General features: G+C 45.8%; 1 protein-coding gene across 1 annotated transcript; it reads right to left on the reverse strand.

Moving 5' to 3' along the window:
• Window positions 1–321: 321 nt before the first annotated feature.
• Window positions 322–20,087, reverse strand: nrip2 (nuclear receptor interacting protein 2; the record flags this gene model as incomplete). Its single annotated transcript, XM_084447743.1, has 7 exons — window positions 322–441; window positions 1,504–1,556; window positions 2,271–2,395; window positions 2,868–2,950; window positions 8,029–8,052; window positions 8,110–8,421; window positions 19,932–20,087. The coding sequence occupies 7 exons, from the start codon at window positions 20,085–20,087 to the stop codon at window positions 322–324; spliced, it is 873 nt and encodes a 290-aa protein (XP_084303869.1).

The raw sequence follows: 20,087 nt of genomic DNA on the forward strand, positions 1-20,087 counted from the left end.
AGAACGGCTGTTATACGCACATCATTATGACAAGTAATACATAAGATTGTCCTCATGATAGGCCTCCATCCACTCCTCAACTAGACTAATTCAATACAGGAGTAAAATAATCGTAATATGTCTTAATTCCACAGAAACAAACACAATGGTGTTAACCAAAGACGAAAGAGGGCACTCGTCCATGTTCTGGCAATGCGAGAGACACTGTGACCGGACAGTCCCACAGGGCGGAGACCGCACGCACAACATTCAGCTGCAGCCAATCAGAGGTGGATACGGCCTGGGCTAGGCTGGGAGGAGGAGGGTCTCCCAGGGGGGCGGTTACAGGTTCTCGTTGTTGTCGTGGTGGCACTGGCTGTCGGACGTCGGAGTCTCCAGGAAGGGCAGCTCCTCTCCGGAGCCTGGCAGCTTCAGGACCCTGCTGCTCAGGTCCACGCAGCACTGTGGGGGGGGGAGCCAGAGACAGACAGAGAGGGGCTGTCGGGGATCAGGGAACCAACTGCTCTCCTCACACATCACTTCCACATTCCCACTCATCTGCAGCCTCAGCTGTACTCGGCTACCCGCCTTCTGTTTCAACTTCCCTGGCCACCACAGGCAGAGAGACGGAGGGTGGGATGGTTTCTAGCCATCTCGGGCACAGACGCAACGTGGCAGCACAACATGGAAATCACATAGATTCTGTTCTGTCGGGTATGCGTCAGCGCACTGTTTTGGTAATGGAGTTAAACTCAATACCCCTGAAAAGCAATACCCCTGAAAAGGTCAACGCAGATGGTCGACCTTAACCTGATGCTGGAACCGTCCGTTCTATTCCTGGAATATATTTAGCAAACCTCTCGGCTGTATGATTTAATGGAATAGATTTGAATCCCACATGTATTTTGCAGAGGGAGCAGAATACATGGCACGTGCAGGAGGAAATTAGGTTTCTCTATCGTAGATTCTCCTGGGGTGCCTTTCTTAATCATGGATCTCGTTTCCAGTCTCGTTCCCTTGAAGTCTGATTAATTTGACTCGCGGTGAGATATTGCCCTGGGTCTTGATTATAATCCTGAATTAACAGAATAAGCTCTTGACCGTTGTGTTCCTCTGCTCTCTTGTTTGTCTGCCCTGTTGCATTACATAATGGCTGGTTTCCTGTGGAAATGTCAGCGTTGAAAGCCCTCCTCTGTGAGCTTGGCTGATCATCACCCTGCTCTTATCTTGATTCTCACCTGCGGCTCCGTCCCCGGCAGGCCAGGCCAGTAGAGAGCGCCGAGCTGTTCTGATAACATTCACCTGCCTCTCTCATAACCCTCTCATACTCTTCAGGAGAAATAACAATAGGTTCTGATATGGTGACGTGAAAGCGGCTTTGAGGTTTCGGTGAGCTGCGCGGTGCTCAGATGATGTCCTTCAAATTTTCCTATCTTCATTATCGAGTTCAAGATGGCGGGGAGGGGAAGGTGGGGGGGGGGGGGGGGTAGCTGAACATTTGCATGTTCATAATGAAGGGCTTACTTTGAGTTCCAGCAGAGTCTGAAGGCCCAGGCACAGCTCAAACCCCTCATCATCTGTAGAGAGAGACAGAGAGAAAAATGTAAAACAGCTGCTTTCACACTGACTGATCCCTGTTCATTCGAACTCAGAATAAATGAAACACACATTAACACATTTGAACTCACCCATCTGTGTGTGTGTGTGTGTGTGTGTGTGTGTGTGTGTGTGTGTGTGTGTGTGTGTGTGTGTGTGTGTGTGTGTGTGTGTGTGTGTGTGTGTGTGTGTGTGTGTGTGTGTGTGTGTGTGTGTGTGTGTGTGTGTGTGTGTAAATGTGTAAGAGAGAGCGATAGAGTGCTGTTTGTGCCTGCCAAACCATTGAGGAGTTAATCTCTCATCTCTGCTGCCTGTTCTTTGTCTCTTGTTTCTGCCTGGTTGCTTGGTAGGAAAAGGTCAGGCACACTGGCTGAATACTGAGTACACAAATGAGCACATCTCTTCAACACCTTTTAGGATGCCTTTTAGAAAGCAAGCATGCAATACCTGAGAAACACATCTGTGAGGCAGTATTTAGGATTATGACTTTCTTCTACGTAAAAATGGGGTTAGTTGTGGGAACTGCTGTTGAAGGAACCTACGTTGTTAGTGTGGAAAGTGTTTGTATCCCCTAAATTGTCTTTCTCATGCTGGGGCGTGTTTTGCTAGCTTATTGTCATGTTTTACTAATGATTGTGGAGGAAAAAAGAAAAGAAAACAAGGATCTTCCTCAGGTGTTCTCTGCCGCCTCATACCTGTGACGTGGGCGGAGCACTGGACCCTCTGTCTGCCAAGCTGCAGCTGGAGACCCCTCACCATGTTGGACAGGCGGCACCCCTCTGTCGGGCCGCATGGTGGACCCTCCTGGGTGGGTATCAGACTGCCAACACACAACATTTTCAATTAAATTCCATGTGCTTTATTGGCATGAATGTTAATATTAAACAATATCGCCAAAGCCGTTCACAGCAAAGGGGCAAGATAAACAATTATGAATACATATATGAGGGAGAATAGATGTAATTCTAAATCAAATAATACAATACAATTCATAGAAAATGGAGGAGAACACGTGTGTGTGTGTGTGTGTGTGTGTGTGTGTGTGTGTGTGTGTGTGTGTGTGTGTGTGTGTGTGTGTGTGCCTGAGTGTGTGCATGCAAGTGTATGGGTGGATGGGTGGGTGGGTGTCCTGGTGGACAGTATGTAACTGGAATGTGTTCTGTCTTCTGTGGACGTTGGTGCGTACCAGTGCTGTGTCCTGTATGTGAGGACAGTGTGTTTGTTTGCGTCGCCGCCTGTGCCGAGTGGTGGGAATGTGTTTTTGTTATTACAGTTTTATAAAGTCTCCTCACCCAAGCCTCTGGCAGCAGGAGCTGGAGATGATGTTGTGTTTTCTCCCAGTGTTGATGGAGGCCTGAACCTCAGTCTCACAGCACTGTGGGGGACAGGAGCAGGCCTCAGAGATGGGCTAGAGTACATGGGAATATTCCCCCCAAAAGACACAAAAAGTAGGACACAGCAGCCGTCACAACCATACATTCATCCGGCTTTGTATACCCCTGGTGGAATCCATTGATGTGTGTTTATAAAGAAGGTGATTTTCATCAAATCGGTCTACTTCTGCTGTCAACAACCCTGCTTGTAAAACTGCCAGACTGAAATATAAAGTCGAGTTGTGAAGGCACCAGTACTCTAACCAGTACATTAAATTATATAATCTGACAAATTATAGCTAACATTTTAGTCTGTTTGTTTATGCTACTGTATGTCTGACATTATTGTTTGTAATTGCAAACAATCATGAATTGTTCCAAACAAATGCATTGTTTCTCTGTCAAGTGTGTGTGTGTGTGTGTGTGTGTGTGTGTGTGTGTGTGTGTGTGTGTGTGTGTGTGTGTGTGCGCGTGCGTGTGAGCGCGCGTGTGTGCCCGGCGTGTGTGTGCTGACAATGCAAGCCCTTTGGCTTTTCTCTTACAGTAGGTGGTTAAAGACTCCGACAATCCAACCGTGACTATCTGAACACCACCACTCATCACTTACAAAAATCTTCAGTCTCGCTCCACTGGCTTCCTTTGTGCGTGGTCATTAGCTCAACCATTATTGCTGACAGACCTACCCACAGACATGATGATCCCATAGAATCTGAGCTCTACCTTGACAGATACTCCATGGTTTTATCTTCCTGAATACATTACCTATTAGCCCAATTTGTTGTTGTGTGCGTGCGTGCGTGCATGCGTGCGTGCGTGAGGGGTATTCTGTCACTAATCAGCGATCCAGTCAGTTCCTGATCGAGAATTAGAGTGTAGTCCAAAAACCATTATGTGTGGGAGGACAGAGTAACATAATCTTCAACCAGGCACATGATGGTGTCTGGTGATGCTGAGCCAATGAACATGGCTGAGACATTACATTCTGCTTCTCCACTGCTCTGGTCCAGGCTGTTATAAAAAGCTTTCTTTCTTTCTTTCTTTCTTTCTTTCTTTCTTTCTTTCTTTCTTTCTTTCTTTCTTTCTTTCTTTCTTTCTTTCTTTCTTTCTGTTCTTTTTTTTTTTAATTATAAAGAAGTGTCGTTTACTGTATATAAAAGGCAGAAAGTCAAGCCACCTCCAGAGAAAAGGTGTTCATAGTTTCATTGGGTCGGTAACAAAAATATATTATCTGTAGATACTGAAGAGCAGACTGAGTGAAAAAAGCTAATGGAGAAATGTATGGTCCCTGACAAAGAGCTCCCACCTCACTAACACCCTGGACAATTGCTTCCTCAAGCCAATTAAAACATAACATTTTAGTACCTTTAGCAATTATATTCTCCTAGATAAAATCATATAAGGACATTCTGCTTCACCGAGGCTACCATATTCCGCTAACCTAGCATCTTAAAAGGATCCTTTGGCTCTAGCAATTACATAGACTATCTTGTCCTAGCACTACATGTATCTTGGCTCTCTCAGGCCTGCTTGTTAAAGCTGTGCTTCTCTGTTATAATAACCTCCTTGGTTCTCTCAGCAGAGCAGCCACACCCCGCGCATCCTGATTCTAACAGCATCTCTCTTCCTTTGTGTCTCTCTGGGGTTCTGCTGCAAGGCACAGCGGTGTCACAATGATGTGATTCATTGCAAAGGGGAAGCAGACATTGCGGCAGGCCACAATTGCCACGGGGAGATGGGTGTATTCTACAATGGCACTGCCCGTTATTAAGTTCCAGGCACCTCCTCGGCATGTTGTTGCGCGTTGCCTGGAAGATGCGTGTGGGAGATGGCACATGTGGGAGGAGGTGTTTTTGAAAGCACAATGCACAGTGGGTCTTTCTAATGGCTTACTGCATATGCTCGGAAGTCTGTCTGCATGTGGCAGATGGGGTTTCTGGGTCCAGCGTTACCTCATCTCTTTTTAAACACCCATCATGTTTCCTAAAAATGCCTCTGGGTAACATCAGCCTTCACACAAAATGAGGAGAGTATGTCTTTCCCTGTCGTTTCCTGTCATCTCACTTTATATCACGTTATCTTCTTGGCTTGGGGCCAGCTGTAGTTTCATCCCCCCTCAGATTAAACAGGTCCCCTCACTAGGAGAAGAAATTCTGTTGATATACAGTATGGGACCCAGGCTTAGCTGAGCTCCCTGTTGGTCCCTGCAGGGTTTTCAGTGGCTTATTGGACTTGTGGAAAGTGTGCTTTTGTCTCAGTCTCAGCGTTGTAAAATCCCCCCTCCCCTGTGGAGTGTGGAGTGTAAAAATAGTTGTTATGCTTATCCTTTTGCATTTTGCTGAACTTGAAGCGAGATAATGAACAAAACAAGGCACAAAAAAGATCAAAGGACCCTACTCCCGTTGGGGACCCTTAACTTCAAACACACACACTTCACCACACACACTTCAAATGTTGATCTGACTGCAGTGTTTGCAGAGCTTGTTTTGTCACTGTATTGGCTTCATCTCTTCCAGGTGAGAATCATTCCTTAGGATGTTCTGAGGCAGTCTAGTCTATTAGTTTACCAACTACATCTATGATATCATCAGCTTTTATCTTTTTTTCATGAACATTAGACTTATTGACCAAGAATTTGCTGTAGCTGCATACAGTACTGTTAACAGTAAAACATTTTGATGCACTGTGGGCTCCATTTTTGATATTTCAAAATCTGTTGATGGAAGGACAGTCTGAAGACGCAGAATAGCAATTGTGGTGTCAATTGCTCAAAATATGTGGGAGGAGATAGGTTTAATAAGTTTGACAGTTTTTGATAAAATTTGATGCACTTCATAATTCCTGCCAGCTCGAAGCATATGAACATTTCTGCTTGGGCCTACATGTTGGTGGTGGTTGCAAAAGCACATACAGCTTATTTGTTATGAATTTGAGGTTTTAAACTTTTGCGGTTTAAAACAACGGTTGCTGTAGCGCCACCATCAGGACTATTGGCCCACAATGCCAATTTAGGACTTTTGGGACTGGAGTTTAATGATTTTTCATATAATTATGGGAAGTCAGATTTCCTAGGAAGAAGAAGATTCAGAATATTGGCAAATACAAGAAGGACCAGCAGCTGAGCTGCCCGGTCCCTAATTAGATTGATTAATTAGGTGATTAATGTTTTTTTGCTTCCCTCTGGAATATGTAGAGAGTGGGTCGTATGCCCACCTCCCTTGTTCTCTGTAAAGCGCATTGTGTTGCCTCTGGGTATGAAATGCGCTATACAAATAAAGCTTTGATTGATTGATTGATTATTAAACCATACAATACAATCTTAATATAAGCCAGGAGAGAGCCAACGAGTCAGTCTTTTAAATGCCAACGGGACAGGAGATGTTGGAAATAAATTAAGTTCTTTTTTTTCTTCTTTTTTTTACTTGTGCCACCTTGAAATGACGACATGCAGAGCTTATCCTCCAGAGTGTTCAGTAGATGTTGTTGAACTTATCTGCATGCCATTCAAACTGAATCTGAAACTGTGTTTTTAAGTCCATGTAAGTCACTGTAGAACAGATGGTGAACATTTTCTCTGATTGATTCACCGGTTTTGTGGGATATGGGTATTGGGAGCTGAGCCATCACCTTCGTCATTAAGACTTGTGCTAGAATTGTCTTTTTACTAATATTTGTACAACATTTGTACAGTATACTGTTACAGCCTTAGTGGCATTAAGGGAACTCCAAGTTCTTCACTGCAGTGGTAAACTCTTAATGCAACTGAGAACCTTTTTACCTCCACCCACAGCGATGTTTTCGGTGGCGTGTGTGATTCTCTGAATGAGTCTGTGAATGAGTATGTGAGTATGCAAACCAATTTTCATGAAATTCGGTGGAGGGTTCTTGCTTACATTACAGTGTTCTTGCTTACATTTAGGAGCGGATCCGATTCATGGGGCGGATCCACAAATTAAAACAAATTTTAAGTGAAGCCAGCTCCCCGTGTGGGGGCGCTAGAGACACAGGGTTTGGACTGGTGTGTGCGGGGGGAGAGCCGGGAGTGCACCGAGCCATTCCCCTCTGGCTGCGACCCTAGGGGGCCTCCACAGAGCCGGCCAAACAAGCCCAACCATTCACCTCCATTCCTCGGGTAAAAATAAGCGGGTGAACCCCACCTGCTTATTTCCTTGGATAAAAATAAGTGGGGAAACTTGGCAAAACATTTTTTTCCGGGTAAACATGATAGATTAGATTAGATCAAATAAAATAAGATAGATAAGTAGATAGATAGGTAGGTAAATAAATAGCATTTTCTATCCTTGCACCTCACCCCATTGAAAATGAGTGACACGCCCACTCCGCGACAACACTAGTAGTTTGGGGGGGACATACCACACCCCCTGAAAGACAGGGTTTGGACTGGCATAAAGCTCTCAACCTAACGAATTCAGCAATACCGAACCTGCTGGCACGCACTTGTGCCCGCAGAGCCATGTAATGCATTCATGGGCGAAAGGTCTGTGCTCTCCAATCACCATTTCTAGTTTCTGTGTACAATTTTCCACAACAGACTTGGCCCATTTTCTCTCATCAGCTTCTGACATTTTACTGAGTCAGAACCTCTTGTGTATCTGTGGTTCGTCTGTATGAATCACTGTGACATTAGTGTGTTCCATTAGCTGTGAGCCATTTGAGTGTGAAGTGTCTCTCGGGTGGACCAAAGCTCCTCATAATACCCACAGTTACGAGCAGATGGGGCAGCGATCTCTGGAACAGAAGAACCAGTGCTTAAATAAATGGCGTAACTGGTGATGAGCCACTGTGAGTTGTGCTGCTCCTTTCTCACTACGCTTTCATTCTTGTATAGAGTGCGTACCTGAGAGGTATTGATGTAACGAAGTGACTCACTTCTCAAAGGAGCGCTCCCTCCAAACAGTCCCTCCAAGAAGGGCGTCCCTATTGGCGCAACTGTTAGCACGTCTGCCTCAAAAAGAGAGTGTGGGTTCGAATCCCACCCTGGGCAAGCCCTTAACATGGGTTTCATTGAGTCTGGGTTGATAAAAGGCCCCACACCCAGGGATTAACCGGGCCGGGATGTTACCTTGCACTGGACCAGCAGGGCAGAGAGGGTAGACAGACTTCCACTCGTTTCCGTCCTCTCCCTCTTCTTCATCCCTTCCTCCTCCTCCTCCTCCTCCTCCTCCTCCGTTTTGCCGGCGGTCTCTCTGGCCTCGTCCGTGCTGGTCTTCCCCCCGGCCTCGCTGCTGTCGTCCTCCTCGTCCGACCGCAGGCTCCTCTCGCTCTCCTCCGGCGACTCCCTCTCCTCCGTGGAGTCGTCCGCCGTGCTCTCGCTCCTCTCCTCCGCGTCCCCTCCCCCCCCCTCCTTGCTGTCGGCCAGAGGGAAGCGGATCGGGCTGTTGGGGTCCCGGCCCTCCCCTCGCAGGCGGGTGATGTTGCCCTCCAGGAGGCGCCGCTGCACGATGCTGTGGGGTTGCTGGAACGAGTAGAAACAGGACGTTATGTCAGACAAACCGGCGTGATGAAAGGCTCCTGTACACTGTGTCCTGTTGACACACTGCTGGAACATTTGCACCTTCATCAGGCGTGGCGGTCCACATATGAAAATGTTGCAGCGATGAAAATGTTTCAATGTGAAAGCCAGCTGAGCAGTCTCACCCAGTGCCTGCTAATAACTGATAACTTAACTTAAACAGCCCAAGGTTTCAGGTAAACTGTAAATGGACTGCATTTATATAGCGCTTTTATCCAAAGCGCTTTACAATGACCTCTCATTCATCCATTCACACACACACATTCACACACCAATGACGGCAGCTGCCAGGCCCTAGCCTGCTCATTGGGAGCAATTTGGGGTTCAGTGTCTTGCCGAAGGACACTTGTGGACAGGGGGAGCTGAGATTGAAACCGCCTACCCTACGATCATTGGCCGACCCATTCTACATCCTGAGCCACGCCCCTACCGTGTAGTCTACATAATACAAACCCAGCTCCACGACGGACAGGCAGCTGCTGTTTCATCATTTGAGCACACACTCACAATACGAGCGTGATTGGCTCAACGACAAACTGGGAAACATATTTTAAACCATCTGAAGGAGAACAGGAGGGCGATGGCTGAGTGCAGGGAAATGTCATTTTCCTGCAGTATATCAAATGCAAATCATATTTGAGCTCCCAGCCCTAATCCAATTGTTGTAACCAGTAAATAATCAGGCCAGAGAGACAGTATTGAATCATTTTTGTAGCCTATAGTGGTGTGCTTTTAAGTAGCCAGTAACAGAAGATCAGCCAACGCAAGCAAAGTCAACGACATCAAACCATCAGGAGGATGTCATTTATGCTGAGAGAGGGAGATTATATTCATGTGATGAAAACCTGCTTCCTTTTTTCTTCTTCTTTGATACAGCAGATTCGCACATCAGAAGGCTACTTTGGCGACTCTGGAGGTGCTGAGGTGCTCGGCCTTAAAGTAGGCAGTGACTAGAACATTAGACAGATCACAGCCAAGCCTACATTAGCTGTCTGCTGGCCTCCTGTCACCCCCCCCCCCTCCCCTCCCCCTGTCATCTGGCTATCTCTGCCTCCCCCCCCCCCTCCTGGCCACTGCACCCCGACGCACAGGCGGCCAGAGATACACAGCTCCCATCTAGAGCACACTGTGGGCCCTCGCCTTGTTATTGATCGTGGAGCAGTAGTAATCAGAGTTTAGCTCAAAGCCCACTGGCAAGTACACAGACAGACACAACCAAACATACACACACACACTTTAAACCTGTATCACATCACAAGATACTTTATTTCCAGTCTAGTCTAGACTAGAGCACCAGTGTGTGTGTGTGTGTGTGTGTGTGTATTGCACACACCTTGTATTTGTCCCTTAGAGAAGCCTGAAGGAGAGTTCTCCCCAGGGCTGTCAGCTACCCAGGTGGAGCATCTCCTGGGCCTTTCTGTGTTTAGTTTGCATGTTGTCCCAGTGGTCATAAGGGTTCCCCCATAAAGAACCCAATACGAAAAGCATGCAGAAGAACAGATTGCTAATGCCGTCTGCGATGGACAGGAGCTCTTGGACTGGTCCCCGAGTGTGGCTCATGTACGCGCCTACTGTCTGCTCCTGGCTACCCTTTGGGGAAGGACGAGGGGATGGGTTAAGTACAGGAAAACCTTTCATCGGCGACCCTGCTGCATGTGTGTATTCCCTGTCTCGCCCATTACGTGTTGTTGAGTCAAGTGCACTTGTGCATGGCGTGTGACAAACAAAGATTTCTTCTTCTTCTTTGTCCTCTGATGTCAGCCGTGAGGCTGCTGCCTTGAAGAAGATCTTCTCAGGAAGGTATCGTTTTTTTGGACGAGGGGTCTGGTGTGGTTAAAGGGGGGATAACCTTTGACCTCCCGCTCTCAACACCTACATGGACAGATCGATGTCTGGAGCCTCGAGTCTCGAGTGTGTCCTCTACCAGACACTACTAAGAGTCTGAGGAAATCACGCGGCGGAGAACGTCATCACTCTGCTGCGACGCGCTGACCACCAGGGGTCAGGAGTTAAGACAGTGGGTAATCTCTTTCACCGCTGGTCACCTCCCACAATCGCGATCACTCTAGTTGCGTATAATTTATTCTCTGCAGTCTATTTTAAGAGACAACCCACTGTCCCTCGCACCTGTGGGGTCCGAGTGATGAGGTTCTCCAGCCGGGTGTGTAAGAGACTAGACAGTGGGTGGTGGTTTTTAAGAGAATAAGTTATTTTATAATGCCTCAATGTGGACATGTTATCGCAGCTCTCCAGGAAATATAATTCCTGGTTCAATCATTTCCTTTCCTTTCAATACATTTCCTTCTGGTTAATCCTGGATTATACCCTCTCCTTGTCTTCTGTTATCAGTGTTTAGCTGTGTGGTTTTGGGATGAAAGCGAAAAAAGGGAAGAAAGCGTCCAGATTCCGCTATTGTACATTCATATCCCCTTTGAGGGAGGAAATAAGCAGAGGTCTGATGGAGCAGCAGGGACAGAAATCGACAGGGAAAAATGGTCGTTACGATTCCCTATTCTGTTATTGGATTGTAGCCTACAGCATTGCCGAGAGCTTAACAACCTTTAAAGCAATTCAGGAAAATGCAGCCACTAATGGCGGTTTGCAATATTAGTAAAAGTGATTTTGGTCGGTTGTGGGAGAGAGAGAGAGAGAAATTCATGTTGAGAGAGGAGGAGAGAGCCCAGCTGGACCCCCAGACCCTGTAGTCCTCAGCCTGGCTTTAATGTTGTCATCTGATGCCCTGTCATATCTCCAAGTCTGTGTCCCTGTAGACATAGTGGGTGACTGCTAAAGCACACAACAAAGCAAGCTTTAAAAAGCAAGCGAAGCAAAAGCAAGCTAGGAAGGAATATCAATGAATATGCAATATGCTTGAGAAAGAATATTGTGAGACATACTTCTATGATTTTATTTTTATTTAAAGCTACATGAGATAACTGTAATGATTGGGAAAAAATGATAACAAACGCACGTGGCGCAGACTGGATTGGAAGATTGTAGCTACTTTCTGGAAGGATGGCTTCAATGCAGGTAAATACCGGTGTTCTTTCTTTTATGTGCATGTAGATTTCGTTTTGCGGGGTGAAGTGTTTGTTGTCAGCCTGATATTGTGACACGCGTGTCAGTACACTGAAATTCTAAAATAATAAATTCACAGGGTTTCATGCAGTGTCATGTCACGAAAATGGTTTTTGGGGTCTTGCTAAGGCCAATTCATAAACTAATAGCAAGTAAAGGTGAATATTGTACCATTCAAAAATTATCTCATTGAGCTTTAAATGTTCATGTGACTGTTTTCGTATGTAAGTGTTGTCATGTTTTATGCTTTGTGTGGACCCCAGGAAAATCCATCCTGACATCTGTGGCGCGGCAACCAGGCAAACTAGCCCCCTCGCAGGCCACCTACATATCTGGCACAGTGGCGCTGTATGGCTTCACTGTCCCAGACTTCCTCCGCTCCTCCCCCTCTCCCTGGCTTTGTCTTTCTCCTCCACCCCTCATTGTTATTTGTAAATGCTGTATCTCTACACCCCGGCTCTCTCCCTCTGTTTCTCCTCCTTCTTTCATGGTTGCCATTTGATGCTGTAGTACAGTGTTACGCTCAGGCCCTCTGTAAGGTTGGTCTAATGGAGGAAGCTGAAAAGAGCTTCTGTGGCTTAAGATAGCATCTCCATGAGGTTTATTTACAAGCAGGGGAGTTGAGCTCCAGAGATTATTTTCAGGGTAGCTGAGACAAAAAGAAAAATAGCAAAACAAACTAACAACCACACAAAAACTTGGTGAAGGTTACACCCTAGACATGGGCTCTAGATGTACAGCGCTATATATCCTGCCACTTCAGAGGTTCGACCCAGATATCCGCCATCCACTACTTCCCTACTTCCTATCTCCTCCTCTATCTCTGTCCCTATCTTTGTGGTTTTAAATCAAACTGGCCTGCAGCCTCATCCATCCTTCTTTCCAGCTCCAGCTGTGCCAGTGGGCAGGGTTTCTCCAGCTTTAACTTGAGTTGTGGAGATATGGCGCTGCCCAGAATAGGCTGTTCGGAACAAGCCCGCTGGACGTCCGCAGCAATCAAATCCATTCAGTGGGGACTCTTGGAAAAAGGGGCTGAATTGTGATTATCTGCGCTATCATCTAAAGGTCCTCCTCCGCACATCCTCCTGGTGTTGTAACACAGCCGTCTGGGGTCTCTCTCTCTGTCTCTCTGTCCCAGGTCTGATAACAGACGTCGCGTCTCCGCTGACTTCCCTCTCACCTCGCCAACTTTCAGCGCCACCTTTAAAAGGCAAACCCATCTCCATCATGTTTTTTGTTTGTTAGTTTAAAAAAAAAAAAATTTCCTTATTACTTAGACGAATCATTTTCGTTCCTTGAGAATATAAGGACTATCTGCTGCCATCTGGTCCAATCCTGTGCAGCATGTTGTGCCTCACCACAGGTTAGTTTAGACGTTTTCAGTTCAGAGGTCACAGTTCTTTGCCAGGTTGTTTTTGGCCTCTCTTGTTTCCTCTTTGCAGGTGGAGTCCATATCAAGGCTACTTTGGGGATACAGTCTTGGTCCATTCTGAGGACGTGCTAGCCATTGGAGCCAGCGTTGTTTAATTTCCACAACAATTTTCTTTAACAATAAATAACAAAAGTAGCCTATACTTATTCTGCATAAACTATGACAACTATGAATAAACACAAAAAAGGCTAAATGAATAATTTCTTATTTTCTTTGGTATTTTTGTCATATACAAATATACAATGATGATGATTCCTGGGTAATATTATGTTGTCCAATGTCAAGTCTCTATTTGATCATGTGACATGTGCAAGTTTAGGGGAAAATCTGTGCAAATCAAGACTGACAAGCTAGCACATCTGCAAGCTGAGCCTGCTGATTATTAATTTGTTTACATGGAACAGCTGTGCAACATGCACATAGGCAAGAGTGAGTGAGTTACTATGGTTACTCAGGCTATAGAACACAAGTGGTCAGCTGGACACATTTGGAGATGCATGATAGACACAGGCAGAAGCGTCATGCCTAGAACTTGAGGGGGCACGTGCCCCCTCAGATTTGTGGGTGTTTTGTTATTCGGTATTTGTTATTTTGGCATTTGTTTTGTTTTTTACATTTGTGTTATTGTTTGTTTACCATTACATTTTACAATGCAGAGCTATGATTATTTTCTCTACTGAGCTGAATGTATTATTAAAGGAGTAGTAAAGGGTTTTAAGGTTACTTATGATCATATACAATGGTTCAGATCAAAACGTTGACAAAACTAGCACTTTTGAGAAAGTCTGATAATTTCTCTACCACCGTTTTGGTCATACAATGGATGTGGGTGGGCACCGTGAAAAATCATTCAAAAAAACATGTTAAACTCTAAATTTCAAATTGATTGTTTTGTGATTGTTTCGAATTGTGTTCACACCAGAAATGGACCGATCCAGAGTTCCCTTGACAGCAGACCGAGACCACCTCGTCCAGGCGGACCAGAGAGTGGTTGTTAAGTCCGCACCAGAGTTCAATTCCTGCGTTCACACCGCCCAAACGAACCGCAACAAGGGGTTTGGTTCGGTTCAACCGGACTAAACAAGGTTGGTGTGAACGCGCCCTAGAGATTTCTCTTTGACCTCTCTACTTTCCCAATACAATAGCCTAAGTAGGCATAACTCATTCAGCTGTAAAATCCAACACATGCTGGTCAAATATATGTAACCAAGTGACGAAGTGTCCTCATGAGTCCCAGGTAGTGGTAGCGAGTTGGTAATGGTGCGTTCGTTTGTGGTCGGAGGTGGCAAGTCGCAAGTGGCAAAATACCTACCTCCGACCTGTGTGCATTCGATCTATATACCATTATATCACAGTGACCTGGTTATATCTAGTGCATTCGAGCAACTGGGGGCTGAGAAACATATCCGAATTTGCGACAAGGAAGTGCGAGTTCATGCGGTGTTTTATTTAATCATTCCTAGTAGCAAGTCGCAATTTGCCACCTCCCAGTTATAAACGAATGCACCATTAAACTCACCCCTCAAAGGAGCGCTAAGCCCTTCCAAGAAGGATGTCCTTATTGGTGCAACTGTTAGCACCCACAAGTGGGATAGCGTTTGTTCGAATCCCACCCTGGGCAAGCCTTTTACATGAGTTACATAGGCTATATACTGTATGCTTAATGATGTGTGTGTCTGTGTGTGTGCTTCATACCTAACTAGCGTGCACAAGGGCCCATCATAGTAGCGTGCACTATCTCTAATAAGCGGTGTGTGTGTACAACGCACATGGGAAGATGATCAACCAGGGGAATTCGCGGTTGACTCGCTGACTGCCTGGTGGATGGGATGGATGAACAGGGCTTGTTGTGTGAATCACCACAGAAGGACATGTTCACAGAGGCACTATATAGTGCCCTCAACTCTGCTAGTTTATCTCATCTCCACACCAGTCTACTACCGTAGTTTTATGTATGGATTGTTTATTCCTTGTGGCAGGAAGTGTAAGAATACAGAAATAAACACGTCACGCTTTGGCAAGTTGACGTGCTTAAATTTGCAGTCAAGGGATTTGTGAGGAAAGGGATCAGCGGAGATGGAGAGAGAGAGAGAGAGAAAGAGATGGAGAGAGAACGAGAGAGAGAAGCATGTCATTCTCGTGGTTGAAAGCCATTATTTAGAGTATTATTAGCTTCTCGGAAAAAAAGACGCCATGTTCCCCCCTGTCATTGTGCTCATCGGGCTGGCAGAGAGCAGATAGATTAGAGCAGACAGCAGTGAGCGCAGTGTCAGTTCCTCCTTGTGATGGTGTGCAGCTGCCGCAACTGATTCGCACTGCCCCACGCCGAGGGAGGTCAGTTAAAGGAAACAACGTTTGCATGCAGTTCCACTGTCAACAGTCAGCATGCGTAAAGCGTGTAAACTGCCATATGTGCCCCAGTGTTGTTTTTTCTACTCCTCCCCCCAAGACAAGTTATGATTCATTGTTCTGCTCGCTGTGCTTTGGAAGGCCGTGTTCTCTGTTCAAATTCGTGAGAAGTGGCTGTTAAATAAACAGACCGGAGAAAAAGCTCTATGTGAGTGATGATGTGACGGCTAGTGTCTTCCTTCTCATCCAACCATGACACCTGTAGAGGATTGAATAAATACGCTCTCTGTGGAAGTGCTCTTTCTTCCATCACGTGTGAACAAACTGGATATAACTGGCATCTTTTACAATATTTACAGAGTAAATTTACATGTGATGTGGACAGTTGCCAATATAGCCGTGATCCATTATGCAACGTTGGTAATATGGTTGATTTGTAAACCTTATGCAGGTGTGGACATCCTGTATGTCTGTATTGCCATAGCATCCGAGCTGTAACTGGCGTCCATGCTTTGAATTTAGGCTTATTATCTACTGTATCTCGGTCCATCAGCAGTCATGCAGATCATAATTGGCCGATATCAAGCTTGGGACATCACGCAGCCAGAAGCGAGGATGAGTCATGGGGACCCGTGTGGGATTGTTTAACTAACCTATACAGTGATTGGTAACGCTGAGCAGAGAATTCTGGACATGATTCATGTTGGCATCAATCAAAACAGAATCGGTCTCTCCTTCTGACTGCTTGGACAGTCCCCTGGAAATCACCTTAGTCTTTTGTCTTTAACTGATGAACATACAGTACACACGTTGCCATGTTATACAGCGTTGGTCATTAAATGAAGCCTATGTACTGCCATTTATTGTTCTTGTTGTATCAGGGAAACTATGAGTGAAACATTCTCTTTCATTGCAGTTCTGTGGCTGAGTTAATTGTCATAGATACAGGGCCGGTCTGACACAGTTTGACATCCCAACATGTCAAGATGTCATCATCCATCTCTGTATGCCTCTCTTTCTCTCTCTCACACACATGCACAGTCCAACACTTCCCCTCTCTTTCTCTGTCTTTTAATGCGTCATATGCTACTTCTGGTGATGAGAACCCTGCAGTGACTCCTGGACACTGGCAACAGTGTGTCCTGGTCCAAACCGGTCTCCAGCCAGGTGTGACAGAGAAATGACAGCCACTGTGATGCTCTCTCTCTCTCTCTTTGTCATGGCATGTCCTCTTTGAAGTCTTTCCCTCTTTTTCTGTCTGTGCGATTAGAGGGTAAGTGCCGTGTCGGCTAATTATTTGACTGAAACAGGCTCTTCTCTCCCATCTGATGAGTCACGTGATCCCCCCCCCCCCCTGCTCTCGCGTTCTGATCCAGGTTCCCATCGGCTCACTTCCTGTTCCAGGAGGGTGTAGCAGCAGCACAGCTGGTCTCTCTCATTCTCTGTCTCTCCATGTCTCTAGCTCTCTGTCTCTTTTTCTCTCTGTCTCTCTCTCTATCTGTTTCTCCTTCTCTCCCCGTCTCTCTCTCTCCCCGCCCCCTCCTTCTTGATCTGTCTTCCTCTGTTGTTGGGGCTGTTTGTTATTTTCTCTTCTCTCTGAGAGAGAGAGAGAGAGAGAGAGAGAGAGAGAGAGAGGGGAGCTCACACGGGTTCATCAGCTCCTCGGGGGCGATTACATAACCAGCTCCACCATTGCATGAGGCCGGCAGAGCCACAGCGAGATATAGGTTATCGTCTCAAAGCCCAACGTGGCCTTGTGGGTTTTTCTTTAAATGGAATTGGAGAATGAATGTTTATATGAATAAATGTTAATGAAGACTAAATAGTTCAATTGTTCCACATGAGGTACGACAGTTTATTATAACAGAATGTCTTATTATAAACAGCAGTAGGAGCCCTCACTGTGGACTGACAAACAGACGAGAGGACAGAAGAGCAGACATCCTCCATTAGTCAGGCTGTGATTTGACATCACTTCCCCACTGGATCCTGCCAGGCGCCTGCTGCCATTCCCACGTGATCTTTAGCTGAGCCAGGCACCTTGGGGACATACACGCCTGCCTCTGTTGTACCATTCGGTTGAGTCATATCCCCATTGAGGGTGTTATTGGTTGTGACAGTTCTGTACAGGGATGAGAGGCAGGTGGGCGGGCATGACGGGGGAGGCCTTAAAGGAGGAGTAAAGGGAAAATGCATGTCTAGCCCTGTTTTAAGGTTACTTATGATCATATACAATGGTTCAGATCAAAACGTTGACAAAACTAGCACTTTTGAGAAAGTCTGATAATTGCTCTACCACCGTTTTGGTCATACAATGGATGTGGGTGGGCATCTTGAAACTCACTGAGGTGTTAGTTGGCGTTCTGACATATAATTTGCCATAAAGTAAGATTCTAGTTCATCTGGAAAGGCTTTTTAAAATATTTAGCATAGAACTATTTAGTCGCAGCACATACGTGTGTAAACTTCCGCAAACTAGGTAGTCTAGCAACATAAACAATAACAGTAGCTACTGTAAATAGTTCCGCTTCCTGAATCCCTTCTGCGGATTGATCTACACATCTACAACAGTCGCTTCAATACAAGTCAATGGATTTCATAAAATTATCAATAAAACCATACAGGATTCATACTTTGTGGCGAATTTGATGTCAGAACACCAACAGACACCAATTACACCCTCGGTGAGCTTATTGTCTTTGAAATCGAGAGTTTAACATGTTTTTGAATGATTTTTCAAGGTGCCCACCCACATCCATTGTATGACCTAAACGGTGGTAGAGCAATTATCAGACTTTCTCAAAAGTGCTAGTTTTGTCAACGTTTTGATCTGAACCATTGTATATGATCATAAGTAACCTTAAAACAGGGCTAGACATGCATTTTCCATTTACTACTCCTTTAACCATGGCTGCCTCTCTCCTTGGCACAGAGGTCATTACATCATACTGGGAGACGACATGCAAATCTCGCTGTGGCCTCCTCTCAGCCCCAAACTGGGGTTTGGAATAACTCGGGACGCATAGACGCATAGAACATGTCTCATATATTTTCCGGTGAGCAGATAATTGAATTCCTGTTGAGTGTGGGTCCCAGAATTGCATGCTGCCACTGGCAACCGTGGTGGTGTTTCATTTTGTTTGGAAGTCTGACTCTGAATTATGCAGGAAGGACTAGCCCCTATACGGTTTGACAAAAACTCAAAAATGGATTCATTCAACCCTAATGTAATCTAATCCTCCATTCTGTTCATCTATTCATGCCATCCAGTGTGTTGTGTGACACCCTGGTTGTTCTCATTGGAATAAGGACATAATGCATGTAGTGCATAATGTGTGTTCACCTATTAAATGGACTCATTTACAAGTCAGGCGGCATGTTTATCTGCAGTTTTCTCAGCGCATAATAACTCCCAGGTTTCTTAAGGTGCCGGTGTGAGGAACCAGACCAGACCAGTTGGTCAGTTGACGGTATTCATACTACCTGTTTTTCTCTATAAATAACTGACACGTCGCAAAAATAAACTGAATGGTCATCACAGACAGGAAGTGGAACAGGAATAGGAAGAAGGTGAACTGAAGAGGGTTGACAAGCCAGCAAAGGAGAGCTATGACTTGTTGCTGTAGCGCAGTGTGAATCCTGGCATTAGAATCGGGGGGGTGGGGAGGGGGGTATAAATAAACAGTGTAATCAGACACACGGCACAAGCTGATGCACCCTGCCAGTGACGGTAAGTCTCTGGAGATTCTTGGAGAGTGCTCTGGGAGTCTGGGAGCCAGCCATCCAATCAGGACTGGGTCAGGGGTTGACAGAAGGGTAATAAAAACATTATTACAGGAAGACAACCTATAAAGTGGGATTGGAAGGCTGTTGGTGAATACCAAGGCTTGCTGCCGTACACTGTATTATCAATGTATTCACTGTCAAGGTAGAATGTGTGTGTGCGTGCGTATGTGTGTGTTTGTCTCTGTGTGTGTGTGCGCGTAGGAGTGTGTGTGTGTGAGTGTGACTGCCAGTGAAGACGTCACTGTGTCTGCGAGGCTTCATATCATAAAATAAGGTTTGACAGGCCAGTCCTTCCATTTTATATGGCACACACAAATCTCAGAATGTTTCATAATCCTAGTAGCTACCAATCTCCTTTTCTAGGCAGCTATGCAGCTACAGGGAATATCCCCAGTGATCAAAGAGGACGCTACGTTCAGGGATACAGCTTCAAATGTCTTGTGTGTATGTATACCATGTGCTGTGCTGCATATCATAAAGTTGCAAAGCAGTGTTCATAACTCATTCCATCTTTTGTCATATAAAACCACATAGTTGTTATTAATCACCGTTTGTCAAGTGTTGAGAAATTTATAATGACTTATTTTCTAACTATCCTGTCAGCAGCCCTCCAAAACACACACACACACACACACACTGATCCAAGCAGCTGGCAATGAACAGGCAGCATCCTCTCCAACCAAATATCTAAGTGAGCTCATATCATCAACCCTCATATCTGCCCAGAGCTTGTCACCACTTGGAGTCAGAGAAAGCTAGTGTACGGGAATAACAACACCAACAGATCTAGGTCTCTGCGGTCACTCACCAGGTCTTTGGAGGTGCCCAGCCTCTTGAGGCCGTCCAGGGGCAGCAGGTCGGCCGAGTCCTTGTGCGTGAACTGGGTGGCCTGCTTCAGACGACGCTGCTGGTGCAGGATGGCTTTGTCCCGGAGGGCCAGCTCGCCCTTCTTTGCCCCGCTCAT

This window comes from Borostomias antarcticus (assembly GCF_949987555.1).
Source record: "Borostomias antarcticus genome assembly, chromosome: 13".
Lineage (NCBI taxonomy): Eukaryota > Metazoa > Chordata > Actinopteri > Stomiiformes > Stomiidae > Borostomias > Borostomias antarcticus.